Source organism: Sminthopsis crassicaudata, chromosome 1, assembly GCF_048593235.1.
Source record: "Sminthopsis crassicaudata isolate SCR6 chromosome 1, ASM4859323v1, whole genome shotgun sequence".
In the NCBI taxonomy this organism is placed as follows: domain Eukaryota; kingdom Metazoa; phylum Chordata; class Mammalia; order Dasyuromorphia; family Dasyuridae; genus Sminthopsis; species Sminthopsis crassicaudata.
The window spans coordinates 436,384,299-436,403,437 of NC_133617.1; the positions used below are offsets into that span (position 1 = coordinate 436,384,299).

At 32.1% G+C, this 19,139-nt stretch overlaps 1 protein-coding gene and 1 long non-coding RNA gene across 7 annotated transcripts in view; one reads left to right on the forward strand and one right to left on the reverse strand.

Annotated features, from left to right (window-relative positions):
• GSPT1 (G1 to S phase transition 1) overlaps positions 1-19,139 on the forward strand; it is a 42,170-nt gene that overhangs the window by 16,244 nt on the left and 6,787 nt on the right. For 4 of the 6 annotated variants that reach the window (XM_074280592.1, XM_074280591.1, XM_074280590.1 and 1 more), the window contains 10 exons: positions 9,221-9,265; positions 9,370-9,411; positions 10,090-10,320; positions 11,402-11,435; positions 12,034-12,111; positions 13,723-13,903; positions 15,568-15,722; positions 16,965-17,105; positions 17,786-17,879; positions 18,306-18,386. In XM_074280592.1, the coding sequence (XP_074136693.1) occupies positions 9,390-9,411; positions 10,090-10,320; positions 11,402-11,435; positions 12,034-12,111; positions 13,723-13,903; positions 15,568-15,722; positions 16,965-17,105; positions 17,786-17,879; positions 18,306-18,386 (1,017 nt within the window). In that variant the 5' untranslated portion in view covers positions 9,221-9,265; positions 9,370-9,389. The remainder of the gene's footprint in view (positions 1-9,220; positions 9,266-9,369; positions 9,412-10,089; positions 10,321-11,401; positions 11,436-12,033; positions 12,112-13,722; positions 13,904-15,567; positions 15,723-16,964; positions 17,106-17,785; positions 17,880-18,305; positions 18,387-19,139) is intronic. The other 2 variants (XM_074280593.1, XM_074280595.1) reach the window with 1 other exon arrangement.
• LOC141550208 (uncharacterized) overlaps positions 7,467-19,139 on the reverse strand; it is a 42,548-nt gene continuing 30,875 nt past the window's right edge. The window contains exon 2 of the long non-coding RNA XR_012484543.1: positions 7,467-7,980. This is a non-coding gene — a long non-coding RNA (uncharacterized LOC141550208). The remainder of the gene's footprint in view (positions 7,981-19,139) is intronic.

The window sequence follows — 19,139 nt, forward strand, 5'->3', positions numbered from 1 at the left end:
AGTGAGAGATGTCTGAGAATGAAGCAATCATTGGCATTTCAGTTGCTTCTGAACAGCACCTAATATCTAGATATTAAGATAGCATTTTGTCCTTAATGACATAATTACTATTAAATGAAGCCCATGAACCTCCTGAATGTCTTAAAAGTAAAATGCATAGGGTTTCATATAATGTAATTATATTAAATAATTGTAATTTTTAAAAATACTTTTCATGGATTCTTTTGCCTTTAATAAACTTCATCCTTTCATTTTTCTCATACAGTAATATGAAGTAATACTGCTTATAGTCTCCATTCTTTGCAAGATTTTTTTTTTTAAATTTTTTTTTTATTTTTATTTTTTATTCATTTTTCCAAATTATCCCCTCCCTCCCTCCACTCCCTCCCCCCCTTTGCAAGATTTTATAAACAAAGTTGTTACCTTTTTTAGCTGCTGTATATTTCTGCTTGGTAAATAGATTAAGTGTTTTCTGGCTGAGGTGATTTTTAGACTATTTTGATCTTTTGGCACTTTATAGTTAATTTTCAATATGAAATTGTCATAATTACCATCAATTCCATCATTTTCCAATTTTTTGGCAAAAGTAATTTGTTAATATAAGTCAGAGTTACTTTAATTTTTATTATTTTTCTTTTAGTTTTGATTTTTATGGTTTTTTCCCCTAATAAGTCACTCTTATATATAAACAAAGAAGTAATTTGAAAGTAATTCCCCCTAAATTTTTTTTTGCTGAGGCAATTGGGGTTAAGTGACTTGTCCAAAGTCACACAGCCAGGAAGTGTTGAGTGTCTGAAGCCAGATTTCAACTCGGGTCTTCCTGACTTCAGGGCTGGTGCACTGTGCCACTTATCTGCCCTAGGCTTTCTGATTCTTGAAGGGGAGTATTCATTTAGATCACCTTCCTTAGTCATGAGTCACATTTTTTCCATTTTTTGCCATTCTCATTTAAGGCTCACCTTTGCATTGAAGTCATTGCCCATTAAAGTATTTGTTGATTTAATATAAGAGATCTTACAGAACATTTTTAAAAAATTAACCTTTTCATGTTGTACAACAGATACTTGGGTGTCTAAGCTGCAATTAAAGTTTTGTATTGTTTTCAATACCCTCTAAAATAGTTCCCTTTAAAAAGAGGGATAGGATAGTTTAGGTAAATCAATTAAATAATCAAGTTTAGTACTATATGCATTGGTCTGCTTCCATAGTTCCCCATCTACAAAGAAGGGAGATTCATTCTTATCCAATTTTGGGGGAATGTAGTTATAATTATATTACTTTCTTTCTATTTGTATTGTTAATATGTACATTTGTCCTGCTTATTTCACTTAGTATTATTTCAGTATATCTTTACAAGTCTATTATATTCTTCATATTAATTATTATGGTGCAGTAACATGTACCATAGTTTTTTCAGTTACTTTCCAATTGATAGACAACTAGTTTGTTTCCAGTTTTTTGTTACTACCAAAAAAAAAAAAAAGCTACTATAAATATTTTGGTATAGGCAGGAACTATCTTTGACTTCTTTGGATAATATGCCTGGGGTTGAGATATCAAAAGATATGGATTATATGGTAATTTCTTAGCATAATTCCAAATTGCCTTCCAGAATGTGTGGGGCTAATTCCAAATTTTATCAAGAGTATAGTTGTGTTTCTGACTCATTACAGTCTCTCCAACATTGACTACAAATGTATTTCTTTGAGATGAAGCCTTAAGTGTTTTATTTGCATTTCTATTATTAACGATTTGGAGCAATTTTTATTGGTTAATTATTTGCAATTCTTACACAAACTGTTTATGTTTTTAAAATTTAACAGTCTTTTAAAATGTGAGTTCTAAATTTTCTTCTTTCCCATTATCTCTGCCACTCAAAAGGAAGGCATGCAATGACGTCAGTTATACATGTTAAATCTTGCAGAACATTTCCACATTAGCTATATTTTTTGAAAAAGCAAGAAAGTTAGGAAATTATACTTTAGTTTTCAGAGTTCATCAGTTCTCTGATGGTGGATAGTGTTTTTTCATCATGATGAGTCCTTTGGAATTGTTTTGGATCATTGTATTGTTTGGAGTAGCCAAATCTTTCACAGGTAATCATCATAATAACTTGCTGTTACTATATACAGTGATCTTCTGGTTCTTCCCACATTACTTTCTATCAGTTCTTGTAGGTTTCTTTTCAATTTCCAATTAATAGTGATTGACTTTTTTTCATGACCTTGTCCTTCCATATTTTTCTCCTTCCCTTCCATCTCCCCTCTCCCCCAGCAAGGAATCCAGCATAGGTGCAACATGTGCAATTCTTCTAAAGATCTCCACATTTATTCTCCAAAAAAATATCAAAAAGGGAAAAAAAATAAGAGGGGGGAAAAACCCCAAGCAAATGACAATAAAAAAAGTGAAAATACTGAGTTGTGATCTACAATCAGTTCCCCATAGCTTTTTCTCTGAATGCAGATGGCTCTATCACAAGTCTATTTCAATTGGCCTGAATCATTGAAAACTTTCTTTTTATATTTATTATATTATATTATATATTATTACATGTTATATTTTTATATCAATTTATCAATTGGGGAATGTCTTATTTTTATAAATTTTACTCAATTTCTATCTTCATTTTGTATTGAAGAAATAAGGCCATTCTCAGAGAAACTTGCTGTAAAGTTTTTTGATATTACATCGTCTCCAAGTACGTTTTAGTAAAATTTTTTAGTAAAGTTTCCCTGATTATTCCTCCTAACTAGTTCTGTTTTCGTTACCCTTGCCTTTTTATAACTTAAGTTAAAGCATATTAGATGCTGTTCTAGCCCTTTATTTCAACTCTGGATGTGTCTTTATTTGAAGTGTCTCTTAAAAACAACATATTATTGAATTCTGGTTTCTAATCCATTCTATCTGCTTCCATTTATGAGTGAGTTCATCCCATTACTATTTACAGTTGTAATTACTATGTATTTCCAGTCATTCCATTTTCTTCCCTCTCTCTATCCTTTCTCAAAAGTCTATTTTGCCTCTAACAACTATCTCCCTTAATTTTCCTGCCTTTTATCATTCTCCTTCCCACTTTTTAAAAAAATCATTTCTTCCCTTCCTGTTTTCCTCTTAGTCAAGTTACATTTCTGTACACAATTGACTATTTTTTATATATATTCTTTTCTTTTTGAACCAATTCCTATGAGGTTCAAGCATTACCTGTGTTGTCTGTTCCCCCCTCCCTCCACTCTAAAGTCTCTTCTTTGCATGCCTCTTTTATGTAGAAAGTTTACCCCTCCTACCTCACTTCTCTCAATGCATCTATCTCTTTTACCTCTTTTTTTGGAGGTTATCCCAACATAATCACTTAACACATATCTGTCTTGGAAGACTCATCTTTATCTTAATGCTAAAGTTCTTAAGAATTAATATATTATTTTCTGCTAAAAGAATGTAAATATTCTAATTTTCTTGATTCTCTTTATGATTTTTTCTTTCAGGTTTACCTTTTTATGTTTCTTTTAAGTCTTGTGTTTGAATGCCACATTATATTTAGCTCTGATCTTTTCATCAGAATGCGTGAAAGTTTTCTATTTCATCAAATAGCCTTTTTTCCCCCTGAAAAGAATATATTCATTTTTGCTGAGTAGGTTATTCTTTGTTGTAATCCTAATTCTTTGCTTTCTGGAATATCATATTCCAATCCCTCTGCTCCTTTAATATGGAAGCCACTAATTCTTGTGTGATCCTGACTGCATCTCCACAATATTTGAATGGTTAATTGGTGACTGTTTATTGTATTTTTTTCTTTTATCTGAGAGCTTTGAAATTTGGCTTTAACATTTTGGGAATTATCATTTTGGAATCTCTTTGAGGAGGTGAATAATAGATTCTTTCAATTTCTATTTTACCCTTTGAATCTGAGTAATTGGAGTAATTTTTTTTTTTTTTTTTTTTGATAATTTCATGAAATGGTGCTTTGGCTTTCAGCAATCCTGTGATTTTTTTTTTTTTTTTCAATTCAGTATTTTTTCAATTAAGGGTAAAGATAGTTTTCTACATTCATTTTTGTTAAGATTTTGAGTTCGAATTTTTTTTTTTTTTTTTTTTTTTTTTTTTGCTCCTTCTGTTACTTCTTCTCCCCCAGGCAGTAAACAATCTGATATAGGTTATATATCATGTACAATAATTTTTAACATATTACATATTTCCATATGAGTCATGTTGGGAAAGAAAAATCAGCAAAAGAGAAAAAAAAAAAAAAAAAGAACAGATAATGTGCTTTAATCCGTGTTCAATCTCTGTAGTTCTCTCTCTGGATGCAGATTCCAACTTTGATTCTTAAATTATTTCACCTTGATATTTTTTTCCAAAGAGATATTTCACATTTTCTTCTAATTTTTTTCCCCTCTCTTGACTTTTGTTTCTTGATATCTCTTGAAGTCATTATCTTCCATTTTCCCCCTTCCAATTTTTGAGGAATTATTTTCTTTTGAGATTCTATTTCTTTGGGAAAAAAAAAACCAACAGTTCTACTTTTTAAGGAATTGTGAAGTGAATGTTTGTACCTCCTTTTCATTTGGCCTATTCTCCTTGGTTTTTTTTTTTTTTTTTTTTTTTTTTGAGGCTGGGGTTAAGTGACTTGCCTAGGGTCACACAGCTAGGAAGTGTCTGAGACCAGATTTGAACTCGGGTCCTCCTGAATTCAAGGCTGGTGCTCTATCCACTTCACCACCTAGCTGCCCCCTATTCTGCTTTTTAGTAAGTAGTTTTTATCAGTGAATTTTGTGTAGCTTTTAATCACTAAGCCAATTCTATTTAAGGTGATATTCAGTACTTTTTTTGCTTTCTTTACCAAGCTGTTAATTATTTCATAATTTTTTTTTCCATCACTCTCAGTTTTGTTGTTGTTGAGGCAATTGGGGTTAATTGACTTGCCCAGGGTCACATTGGGGTGAAATTTGAACTCTGGTCTCTCCTGACTTCAGGACCGGTGTTCTATCCACTGCATCACCTAGCTGCCCCTCTCACTTTTTTTTTTTTTTAATATTTAATGTTAATATGAAATCATTAGAATCCTTTTAAAGTAAAAGTGTACATATTTGACCTCAACCAATGATTTCCTAACCTAGGACAGCTAGGTTGCCATTCTGGGCAATGGTGCATCGGGGTCTAAGAACAGCAAGTAAAACTGTAGTAGAACTGCTCAAGGAAGGTTGAGACACAAGTGGAGAATCATTTTTCAGTGCTAGATGATCTTCAATCTTTTATTTAGTAGCACCAATGTTTATTTTATTTTTGCTACCAATTATAACAATATAAAACCGGACTTGTAGAGGCAGCTTTGGTAGCAATAGGAGTGGGCAGGTTACAGTTATTGAAGATCTTGAAGACAACTTTGCTCCTGCCCATGGCTATTTGGTGCTGTCAGAGGAGTAGAAGGCAGAAGAAAAGAAATGCCCAATGATTCAAAATTCTGCAAGTCAAGATTTTTGTAACATAGCCTGAATTCCTATTTAGATTTAACATTCTGTAAATGGTAAAATCTCATGTGAAATATAACAAAGAATACTTATGGTGGGTATAATTAATACTAATACAACTAATAATACTAATGCAGTTAATAACATCTGGTATGATATGATAATAAAATTGGGGAGGGGGAACCCTTTTAAAATTATGTCACATTCACATGTTTTTAAATATTTGTTATTTTGAATTTTTAGTAATTCTTTTTTTTTCATGACATCTTCATATTATCAGTGAGATATTACTGAAATATCGTATATTTTTGCATAGGTAATAATCTTCATCGATTTCCCTTCTTCTAGTAGTAACAAATCGTCCATTGAGATTCTTTGGGACACACTTAGACTGCCTAACAAAGATAGATCTATTGCCAGGTAACATATAAACCCACTGGGTTTATAATACCGAACAGCCTGATTTTCTTCCCGCAGATTTCCACATAAGCTATCATTGGTTATTTGATTTGATTTATAAAGTTAAAAAAAAATGACAAGGTTAGTAGTTGCATATTTTTAACCAAATTGAATATATGTGTATTAGTTATATATGTATGTGTGTATATTTTACTTGCATATATACACTCTCACACAAAGAGAACTAGGTTTAGGTCCCACCCTGTGGGATTTACCAGCTCTGTTGCTTACCTGCTAGGACCCTAGGCAAATTACCATCATTCTCTTTTCCCAACTTCTTTCTCTTTAATTCTTAATTTCTTCCTTTAATTCTTCTAGGAATTCTTCTCAGATTTGAAGTCAGTCAGCAATTTTTTGTTTGAGACTCTGTGGCTGTTTTCACATTTTTTTTCTTAATTAGTTTATGACTTGGTTTTCCCTGCTATTGTAATCACTTTTTATGGTTAGATTTTGTTGTTTGGTCATTGCTCCATCATATTTCTTGACTTTGAATTCATGTTAATGTTGGGCTCTGTTCACGTTGGGATGGGGAGATAGCCAAACTATAGGCTTTTTTCTGCTGGTTTTTTCAGAACCATTTCTAGGAATTTGCAAGTTTTTGGTGCTTCCAATGTGGTATGGTCCTGGAAGAGAGTTGATTACTGTGTGTCTGTTTTGCACTCTGTTCTTTACCCTTGGCACCCCTTTAACCTCAAGTTCTATTCTCTTTACCTTGAAACTGTGAAAGGGCCCCTGCTTCCTTATAACTGACCCCCAGTGCTGCTCTCTGTTCTGAAAATGTGACTCAGAACTATGCACAGGCAATAAAGTTGCCAATTAGTGCCAGCAAAAGGGTTTTTATTGTCTTTCTGACCATTTGTCCTACTGCCCTTACCAGCTGCTGTTGTGCTACCCTTCCTGTCATTTGTGGATTCCAGACAGCTTTTATCCCAGTGTCAAAAACTTTTGCCAACTTCCTAAGTTTTCTTAGGTTGGAAAAAAAAAAAGTCTCACCTTGAACTTGCTACTCCAAAATTTTGATGTATCATTTTAACATTTTTTGGAAGGGAATATGGAGGGAGTTTAGCTGGTTGCCTCTAATCTATCATCTTTAGCTCTCCCCATCCAGAACTGTTTGTTCTTCATATCTTTTGACTGTTTGTCCCTTTGGTATCCAGATTTTTTCAGGGTATCTTTTTTGTGAATAACATCATGAACTCTGCAATACAAAATGAATACATAAGTAACGTATGAAAGCATTTCTTTGTGCCTTTGCATTCATGGGCGGGGGGGAACAGCTCTCCTATCTCTTTTAAGAGTCTCCCCAAGGAGAATCTCTCAAATATCCTATTTTTCTGTAAATTCTTTGTCTTCTGGTTTTATTTATACCAGGAAAGTCAAGATGGATACAGTTCCTTCCTTCAATGGTGAGTCTTCTTGGTCAGTGGACTAGGATAGATATTTACAATACTGGCTAGGTAAATTTAACCATCATAAAAGGTCTTAAAGCTGTCTCCTTTTCCATTCCTCTACTATCATTATAAAAGGCAGATTGGAGCCACATTGAACTGATAACCATTGTCTTTATTAATGGATTGTAATGGTCAAATAATTCATTATCAGGTATTCATTTTGTTGGCATTAGCTCTTCTTAGCTTATCTCTTCTTTGTACAGCAGAAATAGACTGTTCTTCAGACTGTTCTCTTGTCATAGCTTTCATGTGTCACCTTTGCTTAATGGGACATAAGAAATATGAAGTGTATGTTACACATGTGCTAAGGTCTCTCTCTAGTAGGAAACTCAATTTAGTGTGACCAAATCTTAGTATTAAATATACTAGTGATAATATAGTAAGCTGTAGTCCTGGTAATGAAAGATAATGTAAAAATGAGAAAAGTTTAGCATAGCAGGAATTCATGATCGGAACTTGGGTACTGCAGGTGCTTATCCAAGCTCAGGGACCATCTGATACTGGTGTGGTTTGAGATCATCCAGACTCTTCAAAGAATTGTTGGCTGTGTCAAGCTTAGAGTACATCTTGTTTCCTGATTTTGGCTCTAGCAAACGGGCTTTCTCCTAATAATAAAAAGAAAGGGATCTTGGCATGGAGTTCCTGACATTACTTAGTACATAAAAAAGGACTTATACTAGAAAGTATTGTTAATATTCTATGGATGATTTTATTGTGTCATTTTGATATTGACTTAATTTCCTTTTATTTATATTCTAGTGATTGAGAACCAAAGCTTTTATTTATTTATTTGTTTGTTTGTTTGTTTGTTTGTTTGTTTGTTTTTTCTGAAGCAGTTGGGGTTAAGTGACTTGCCCAGCATCACATAGCTAGGAAGTACTCAGGACTCCTGACTTCAGGGCTGGTGCTCTATTTGCTGCGCCAACTTAGATTAATTTTGAAAGAAGGCTTTATATGTAGAATAGCAAGGTCCCAAACTTTTCTTTCTTTCTAAGCTTAATTTATTCATTTATTTTTAGCCATCAAAATAGAGGAATAGTTCTCTAAGTAATCGGGTTTATTCAAAAATAGACTTAAATCCAATTTTTACAATATCTTGCAGTCCATATTCATTCCCACTAACTAGCAATTTGGTATTGAACAAGTTGCTTCACTTCTCTGGCTCTCAGTTTATTCATGTGTGAAATGAAGAGGTAGATGATATCTAAATGCTCTTCTGATATGCTTTTCTCTAATTTTTGAAAATAACTTTGGTTCATTTCCTACAGTATGCCTGAATTTGTTATTTGAGACTTAGTTATAAAAGCTGTACATTATTTAACTACAGAACGGAAATGAGGAAGAATCTAATCTAATCTAGGGTTTTGGAGTAGTAAGCACTTCTGTAAATGTTGGGGAAAGTGTATAATTAATGTAGAGCAGCATCTTGTACAAATGACGTGTTTTGCTTCCATAAGGTTTAATTTAGCTTAGTTATCACAGTGTGGCATAATTATGTACTTTAACTAGACTGAATTTTGTAGAAATTGAGCTTTGTGTGATATTACATGTGCTATCAGCTGCAGCCTCTATTGGACTATTTTGCTTAACTTTTTTAAAAAGAGAAACTTAGAAGCAATAGTTGTTTGAAAACAAAATGTATTCCTCATCATGCTGTACTTATTTTATAGTAAAACTTTATTTCATTCTTTGGTAATTGATGATGATTAGTCCTAACCTGGGCAATAGTTAATTTATACAATTCATTTGAAAAAGAGTTTGCAAAACAATAATATAAAAAATTAGGAGTTTGAACAATTTAGTGACTACATATATTTTTAACAAGAACTTATTTTTATTAAACAGCACCTGTGGAACCTTCTCAAGAAGAACAGTCAGTGTTGTATGAAGGTAATTTTCTGTTATGCAATCTCTTCATCAGAAGTTGGTTGTTTTGGGGTTGGAAGGAGAGGTATTTTTTGTAAACGTGCGTTATATCTCAATTTCTTGTTTAGGTTCAAATTCAGCTGTTAGCATGGAAGTTTCAGAACCTGTTGGTAAGACACTTTCTGACCATATTAATACAGTAATATGAAACTTTCAATCTCAAGATTTAAGGTGCAAATGTAAGTGTTATATTATAATGGCTAAATTGAGCACTGGCTTAATTGAGTCTTTGCTGTTAAGTGATTATGTAAAATGTATACTATGGTTTTCAGTTAGTTTTGGAAAGATTTTAATTATATATGAATGTTACTGTAGTTAATGTGATGATCATAGGAACAACAGGACTAAGTGATGGAATATTTTCTGTTAATCCCAAATTTATGGAAGTTTAGATCAGATTTATATGATACTTTTTAAAATGTCCAATGAATTTCTTCTTGAATTCCTACTTTTTACTTATTTTTCCCATTAAGTTAAAATAATTTTCAATGTGTTTTTTGACTGTTGGAATATTTGTTCACAATTAAGCAGATTTAAAATTCATGTTCATCTATACTGTTTTTCCTTTATGAAAATGCTCCTTAACCTTTCTGAGACTTTCTGGTGTCAGTAGCAAACAGTTTAAAACTTGATCGGCTTCAGAAATAAGTGGAAAATTTCCTGCTTTTATATATGTGGCAGGACATTAGGAAATGAAATTGTTTTCCTGTGAGTATTTTTATAAAAAGAATCTGTTTGTTGTAAAAGTGAATTCAAAAATAAATTTAAGATATTTGTCTTTCTTCTAGTAGAAAATGGAGAGACAGAAATGTCCCCAGAAGAATCATGGGAGCACAAAGAAGAACCTAGTGAAGCAGAGTCAGGGGGTGGCTCTTTGGGAGACGGAGGGCCACCAGAGGAGAGTGTACCAGAAATGATGATGGAGGAAGAGGAAGAAATACCAAAACCTAAATCTGTGGTAGCACCACCAGGTGCACCCAAAAAAGAGCATGTAAATGTAGTATTCATTGGGCATGTAGGTGAGTTGTAAATGGCTAAAGGCTGAGGATTTATTATATTATGTTTTCTTGAAAGTATTCAGTTCACTATGGCATTTCAGTCATTGAGTGCCTGCATGAACTAACTTATTTGTATGTATGTATGTAGCCAAATCCTTTTTTTGCTTGTTTTAAGATTTACTTAATGCTGGAATTATTAAGTTTTAAGTATTAAGTTTCTATGAAATGAACTTGAGTGTTTTTCTTTGGGTCTACTTATCTAGCCAAAGACAAATTTAGTCAAATACTCTCCATTGCTGCTTTTGTTGGATGGTTAGGGAGCTGGGAATTGGAATGAGTATAAGGAAGAGGAAGTTATTTTCTCAGTGTTAACTCATCATTTGTTTTCATGCAGTTTTTATGGATCCCATTAGTGAAAAATTACAGTTCATATTGCACTTGTGCTCTGTTAACAGGAGAAAGCAATTTACCCAAATAATTCTTCTTGCCCTTGCACAATTTCTCTTAGGGCAATATTATTGAACAAATATATATCATGACCAAAACAATTTCTGAGGAACCATTAAAATTCTTTTGTAGTTTTTATTTTTGTTTCTGTACTTTTGGTTTGGCTATCTTTCTTTATAATTTGAAGAGTGGATATTAATGACATGGGATATTTTAGAATTACTCAGATTCAAATGCAGCAAGTAGAAAAGGAGAGAGTATTCTTGACATTCTTGATAGAGATTATTTGGAACGAAAGTGTAAAATTGAGATTAAAAGCAAATTGCCTCCATAACACTCAGTTTATGATTTCTATATTGTGGCATTTCAGTCATTGATAGCCTGCATGTTCTATATATGTTAGTAGCTAAAACCTTTTTTTTTTTGGGGGGGGGGGACTTCAGGTTTTGATAAAATCTACTTAAAACTGTAATTCCAACATCAAGTTTCTATGAATTGAAATTAAATAAATTTGAGTGTTTTCTGATTCTTTAGATCTGCTTATCTAGCCAAAAATGTATTTACTCAAATATTCTCAAATAATTGGTCTTTATGATAGCATATATATCCTCTTCTACCTAACTTTTTAATAGTTTGCATTTTTTCAATTTGTCAGATGCTGGTAAATCAACTATTGGAGGACAAATAATGTAAGTTGATAACATGTTTTTAATAAAATCTTTTTAATGTCATCAGTGTTCAAGCATGAAAACATTAACTAAGCAAATCAGTTCCTCTACTTTAAGAAGCATCAACTTTAAATCAATATTCCTATCTGGGAAGGTTTTTATCTAATCCTAAACATCTCCAAAGTATATCTAAAATAATGACTTTTAGAATTCAAAATTTTTTTGTTTTGTTTTTTTCCCTAAGGCTGGGGTTAAGTGACTTGCCCAGGGTCACACAGCAAGGAAGTATTAAGTGTCTGAGACCAGATTTGATCCTCCTAAATTCAAGGCTGGTGCTCTTATCTACTGCGCCACCTAGCTGCCCCTAGAATTCAAAATTCTTGATGCATTCATTGTAGTTTTTTTTTTTTTTTTTTTTTTTTTTTTTCCCCCAATTAACTCATTTAGGGATTTTATAAACTAGATCTCAAAGTATTGGATAAGGAAATGCGTTCTTCTTATATCAAGAACAAAACTGGATTTCCCCTCTTTTACATTGCATTAAAGCTTTAAAGTAATTAGACTCATTGACGGTTTGAAAAGTTTTAATATTTTCACCTATGTGTGTCTTATTTTTCAGGTATTTAACTGGGATGGTTGACAAAAGAACACTTGAAAAATATGAACGAGAAGCTAAAGAAAAAAACAGAGAAACTTGGTATGGAAAATTTTATTACTGTAATACAAAATTACTGGAAATTTGCTTAATTTTATCTAGATGTGGGACCATTGTGGCTAATTTTGTGGTGCATGTTAATATTCAGAATTATAATCATTAAGCATTTCTCTCTTTTGGACTACTTCTCAAATTTAGAATTAATAATGAATTCTAGAATCTTTGAGAGGTATAAGTTTGATTTTGTGCTAAAAAACTCAATGGTTTTTGTTCCGGTTTTCATCCATCTTTTCAGTTGTGTAGAAAAAGGCATCAGGGAGATGATGCAAAAAATCTAATTTATATAGTTTGAAACATTTATGGAGTGCAAGGTAAAACTAGTGCAAACTCTACATAATAGATCAAATGCTGAAAGAAAAACGGAATTTTGTATTTGGAAAATGGTATGAAGAATGATTAAAATTCCTGATTAATATACAAAATTATTTTTTTAGTCATATCAGATTAGATAGAAATTTGTCATTGTTTATCATTCAAACGTACTTTGAAACATTGTTAAAGCATTACATGTCTTTGTGAACAGCCTTGCTTTTCTCCCAGAAATTATTAGATGGTGAATTTTTTGTATTGTTTTGTTGTGTTTTTTGTTTTTTTTTTTTGTCTTCATATTAAATTCTATTATCTTAATTATATAGACATATCCCCAGGCAGTCATACTTTGCTGTATTATTTATTATTATTATTACTAAATAAGGAGGTTTTAACTTCTGCCCACAAATAATTTGAAATTGTTACTCTGAGGGGATTGATTGTACTAACATTTTAAATTTATTTTACACACTTCAGTTAATTACAGTAACTTGGAAATAATGAGTTTTGAGATCATTTGATTGGCTCTGTTGAGATCTCAGTAATAGCAGTTTCTAAAACTTGATTGCTTTTTCTTATGAAGGGAATTGAGAATTGTCAGTAGGTAAACAGATGAATTCAAAGCTGGCCTTATTTAAACTTACTAGTGTGACCTGGAGAAGTTACTTAATCCTATCTGTAAAATTTGCTAAAGAAGGAAATGGCAAATCATTTCAGTATCTTTGCAAAGAAAACCCCAAATGGGTTTATGAAGAGTTGGATATGACTGGAAAAATGACTGAAAAACAACACTGACTTTGGGCAAAACACTTAATCTCTGTTTGCCATAATCCACTGGAAAAGGAAGTGGCAGATTACTCCGATATCTTTGCAAAGAAAACCCCATGGACAGTATGGTCCTTGGGGTTAACAACTCTTTATTTTTCCAAATACTTGTAATTTCCAACATTAATTTTTGTAAGATTTTGTGTTCCAAATTTTTCTCTCTCCCTCTCTCTATTCCCTCCCCATACCTCAAGACAGCAAGCAACATAGGTTAAATATGTGCAGTTCTTTTAAACATTTCCATATTTGTCATTAACCACGCCCTGTTAAAAAGGGACTGGGGTGAGTTAGGATTGATTCATGTTTTTGCAAGTAGGGACTGTCAGTTCTTTTTAATTTTTAGATTACTCTCCAAATATTTGTATGTAAAATTTTTTAAAAGAATGATATGCAGAAAATCTTATGTAATATGGGTGCAGTTTTAAAAATAATTAATCTTTAAAAATGTACTTCTCATAGGTACTTGTCATGGGCCTTAGATACAAATCAGGAAGAACGAGACAAAGGTAAAACTGTGGAAGTGGGCCGTGCCTACTTTGAGACAGAAAAGAAGCACTTCACCATCCTAGACGCCCCTGGGCACAAGAGTTTTGTCCCAAATATGATTGGTGGTGCTTCCCAAGCTGATCTGGCTGTGCTGGTAAGAGAATGTATTAATTGACATTTGTTTTACTGCAACTTAGTTTGAATACCAGAGATTTGAGTTCATTTTGAATAAATTGGCAAGTGGTAGAGTTCATAGTTATGAACTCTGTATTCAGTTATTTCTTTCCTAGATGTTTGATGATTATTATTTTTTAACTGAAGTTAACTTGTAGGATGTGTGTTTAATAGAGGTTCCTTTATCTGCTTCCAATTCTCCTATTCCAATTCCAATACTCCTAGTTTGGAACCTAGAAAGAAAAATTACTTCTTTACACTTTATTTTGGCATATCTCCATATGTTCTGTGGGTCAGCTTGCATCTGGCAAGTATGTTTTGCATCTAGCCAATGTTTAATAAATATATGCCTACTTTACAATGTACTTATGAAATTTTCAAAAATCAGTAGTAGTGATATGAACTGACTCTTCCCCTGTCAGGAAGAAGCTCATCTAGCTATTATCAGATATAACCAATTCCCAGACTATTCTCTTTGTATTGAGTAATTGTGAAGATGGAATTATTGTCTATCCTTCAAACCCCTGTGCATCTTTAAATCATGGAGATATTGATTAGCATATCTTTAGATAGGAATGGGACCTGGTCTGCCAGGATCATTCCATACTGCTTCTTGATTTCTCCTATCTCCTGGCACTTCCTCTTTTAGTCCTGGATTCCACCTCCCCTCTTCAGTTTGTGCTTTTATAGCCTGAAAAGTCCTGGGCTATATTTCCCCTATAAAGCATTTGCTTATGATGAAGATTTTTGCTAAATTCTTTTCGAGACTAAACCCACTATGAATTACTCTCTTTTCTTCCCTCATAGTGCCAGTGCCTTCCCTTTAATGGCAGTCTTCTCCTTCCTCTAGCTAACTCTGATCAGTCTAACTTAACAGTCAACAGCTTACTCTCACCTCATAGAGTATTTCCTTTGTTACTTGGGAGTAAACCTGGGGAACCTTTTTTTACAAATGGAGTGGGAGATTAGTAAAATAACAAGATACAAATAGAGGTAACTATAATACTAAGCGCTTTGTGAGGTCCAAAGGGGGAAAGCTAATATGTTAAGGCTTAGTAATAGGTAGAGTTGAATGTCAGAGAAGATTTCATGGAAGAGATGATACTTGAATTAAACTCTTAGGAGGATAATAGGAAGTTGTTTGCTGAATTGGGGGTGACAATATTCCAGACATTAAGAAACTAGCCAAAAAACTTTTCTATATCTTCAGTCTATAAGATAAAGGTGGGAAAATAGAATACATTCATTTAACTTCAGGATCTAGAATGTATCACAAAAAATGAAGCATTTTATTCACTAGGCAGTAAGGAAAGAAGCTATTGAAGAGTTTTCAATAAATGAATGAAGAAACTATACATTCATTGAGCAAGATTATTCTGTCATGAATGTGATAGGTAGTTTGGAAAAGAAGAGAAAATGGAATTGCCAAGAAATAGCTATTACAAAAGTCTTAGGTGATGATAAGACTCTACTTGTACTAGAATGGTGATTGGTAATACTTATAGGGGTTATCTGTAAGTAAGGGGTTGTTTCTGTTCTTCCTAGTTTCTTAAGATAGATTTTTGTATAATTGAAGTATGTAACATTTTCAAATTGGAAACATGTATTAAAGAAAAAACCAAGTGGGTTCTTTTCTTGGATTAGGTCATCTCTGCTCGGAAAGGAGAATTTGAAACTGGATTTGAAAAAGGAGGACAGACAAGAGAACATGCCATGTTGGCAAAAACAGCAGGTGTAAAACACTTAATAGTGCTTATTAACAAAATGGATGACCCAACAGTAAATTGGAGCAATGAAAGGTGAAGAAAACTTATGTTCATTTTTTGGGGGAATTTCTTGCTGTTACTTAAAATCATTTTATTTTTCTCAAAATTTTGTTCATGTCTCAAAAAAATATTTTATTGAAACTCTTTTATTTATTTATCATTTGTTTGTAAGGCACTTGGGGAACCCCAAGTGTTTTTTGCATTTTTTTAAATAGCTTTTTATTTACAAGATATACGCACGGGTAATTTTTCAGCATTGACAATTGCAAAACCTTTTGTTCCAACATTTCCTCTCCTTCCCCCAGATGGCAGGTTGACCAATATATGTTAAATATGTTAAAGTATAAATTAAATACAATATATGTATACATGTCCATACAATTATTTTACAGCTAGTAAGTGTTAAGTGTCTTGAGGCCAGATCAGATCCTCTTGACTTCAGGGTGCATATTCTATCCAATTTTATCTTTTTTATTTTTTTTTAATTCTATCCCCAATTTTTTTAATTTTTAATTCTATCCCCAATTTTTTTGAATGTTTTATATTTGCCATTTCTTGTGTTTAATATTCCTTTTTTTAAAAAATAGCCTTTTACTTTCAAAATATATGCAAAGATAGTTTTCTACATTTACCCTTGTAAAACCTTGTTTTCAAAAAATTTTTCCCTCCCTTTCCTCTACTCTAGGCAGCATTTACAATTCTTCTATACATTCAATAAGTTGCTTTAACACAGTTCTGCCTTCTAGTAAATAGGAATCCACTTACCGTTATTTATTTATTTTTTCCACAGAAGCTCTGATGTAAATATTTTTATATCTTTGAGACTCTTGCATCTTTAACCTCTTATTGATCTGAGGGGTATTCCTGGGTCATAGCAATATATGGCTTAGTTGAATTTACATTGAATTTTAGGGTCTTTTTAAAGTATGATCGTAATTGTTTTCTGAAATAATTGGTTGAACTTTCAGCTCTAATAGAAGTACATTAATATACTTGTCTTCCTATAGTCTCTTTAACATTTATTGATTTTGTCTTGTCTGTTTTGTCATAATATGAGATGGAATCTTGATTTTTTTTTTTTTTTTTTAATGTGTATTTATGATTTTGAGCCTTTTTTTTCATGTGGCTATTGATAGCCTGCATATACCAAGCTTTCAAAAACTTTAAAACCTTTCATAAGCTAATGGGAACTATTTGGGTCTTCTTTTTGAATTCTTAATGATATGTTATCTTATTCTTTTTCACAATTGGCTAATTTTTAATAAATATTTGTAGATATGAAGAATGTAAAGAAAAGTTGGTGCCATTTTTGAAAAAAGTTGGCTTCAATCCCAAAAAGGATATACACTTCATGCCCTGCTCAGGATTGACTGGTGCAAACCTTAAAGAGCAATCAGATTTCTGTCCTTGGTATATGTAAGTATCTTTTAGATTGAGAAAAATAATAACTATACAGTGTTCTTGTCTAATAAAATCTAATACTATCATCAATTTTAAAGGTGGTTTGTCTTGTCTCCCTTATCCTTTAAATACATGATGATCTTGTGAAATATATTTATAGTAATAAAGAGGGTAATCTTGATATTTTAAGAAAAATGATTGTAAAATCCTAATTTTGGGATTGAGATTTGAGCTACCCTTGATTTTTTTACAGAGTTTTATCAAATGCTTACTTCAAAGATATTTCCTCACTAGTCTACATGACATAGAAACAAAAGTAACAGATAAACAGGTATATGATGTAATTAATATTGAATTACAGTGGAGAGAATAACTTCTCAAATGACAAGGCATGTTTTTAAAATTAATTTATCAATTATGAGGCATTGGGCAGTTCATCTCTCAAACCTTAGTTTCTTAATTTATGAGATGGAGTTCATGGTGCTTGTTTCACAAGCCTATGATAAGATTAATGTGTTTAAAGGAAAAGGCTATTTGAGATTAATAGAAAATATTGAATATTGAATTTGAAATGAATAGAAAATATGCTTAAGATTATCTTTTTTCCATTAGTTATCAATGTCAGTTACAAAACTTTTCTGACTTGTGTTATTGCGTAAAACTAGTGTTACTAATTATTATGTTATTCTTTTCAGTGGATTACCATTTATTCCATATCTGGATAATTTGCCAAACTTCAACAGATCAGTTGATGGACCAATTAGGCTGCCAATTGTGGATAAATACAAGGTATCAAGAAAGGCCAGGAATATTAGATGGGGGTATTTTAGTTTAGAGTAATTTCTGCTAACAAAGTAACATAAAGAGATAAAAACGATGAATTGTATTTCTTATTTTGAGGTTTTTTATAGTAGCTCATCTTGATTCTCTAAATCCTCAGGTTGCCCTTATTAATAGTTTGTGGTCAGTAGCACGGAATATTTCTTGAAGAATTTATTATATTCATTTAAATGATAATTTTGGAGAATATATTTATTTCAAATCTGAGATCCTTTCAGGTCTTTGGGCTAATGCTTACTTTCTTCAGTGAGCCCTATGATTGTCCTATAATAATTGGTCTGAATAATTTTTTTTAACAAATATTGTTTATAATGTAATCAATAAGGTTGACAATGTAAGCCTGCATTTCTAATTTTTTAAAAATTATTTCTAAAGGACATGGGCACTGTGGTCCTGGGAAAGTTGGAATCAGGCTCTATTTGTAAAGGACAGCAGCTTGTGATGATGCCAAACAAGGTAAGAATGAAAAATTTTCTAAGTAACTTATAATGTTGAGTTCTGTTTAATTTTTTTCTCAAAAAAATAGCAAAAATTTGGAATATGAATATATCAAGATTTAATAGTTACAAATAAAAAAAATTAACCTTTCATCTAAGTAAATGTTTCATCACAGTCTTTGAGAAGAGAAAAATAAATAGGTGAAATTGGGTGGAGGGAAATTAAGGGGCCAAGGCTCAGTGTCTTTCAGATTAAAAGAAAATAAGGAAGGATTATTTTATGTCTTTCATCAGGATCTTAATATTAGTAAATGTAGTTTTTACTACATAAAGTTTAAGATGTGGTTCCGTGTGTACAACTCTGCATTACAAACTATGTTGTTGATTCTTGTAAGTTCTTGTTTGTCTGATTTCAGAAGTCTGTCAAGATCTAAAGGAGGTCCTTGATAATTCCAAAAATAGATATCAGTATTTCATTTAAACATGCCAAACCCTAGAACTCAATTGTGATAATTTAAATAGTGTGCTTTCTCTAATTAGAATTTGAATTAGTGACCTGTGAGATTAAAAAAAACTTATTCTTACAATGCCAGTTTATAATCCTGTATTTCTGCCTATAAATTTATTATTTCAATTAATGATCCCTACATTATTCTCTTGAATGTATGGAATCAGAAAAAATAACCACTCAACAAATTTTCATTGAAATGAACTGAATACCTATGGACTAGTAGTCGTAGACAATTAACTATTTCCTAGTGTGCCAGTTTAT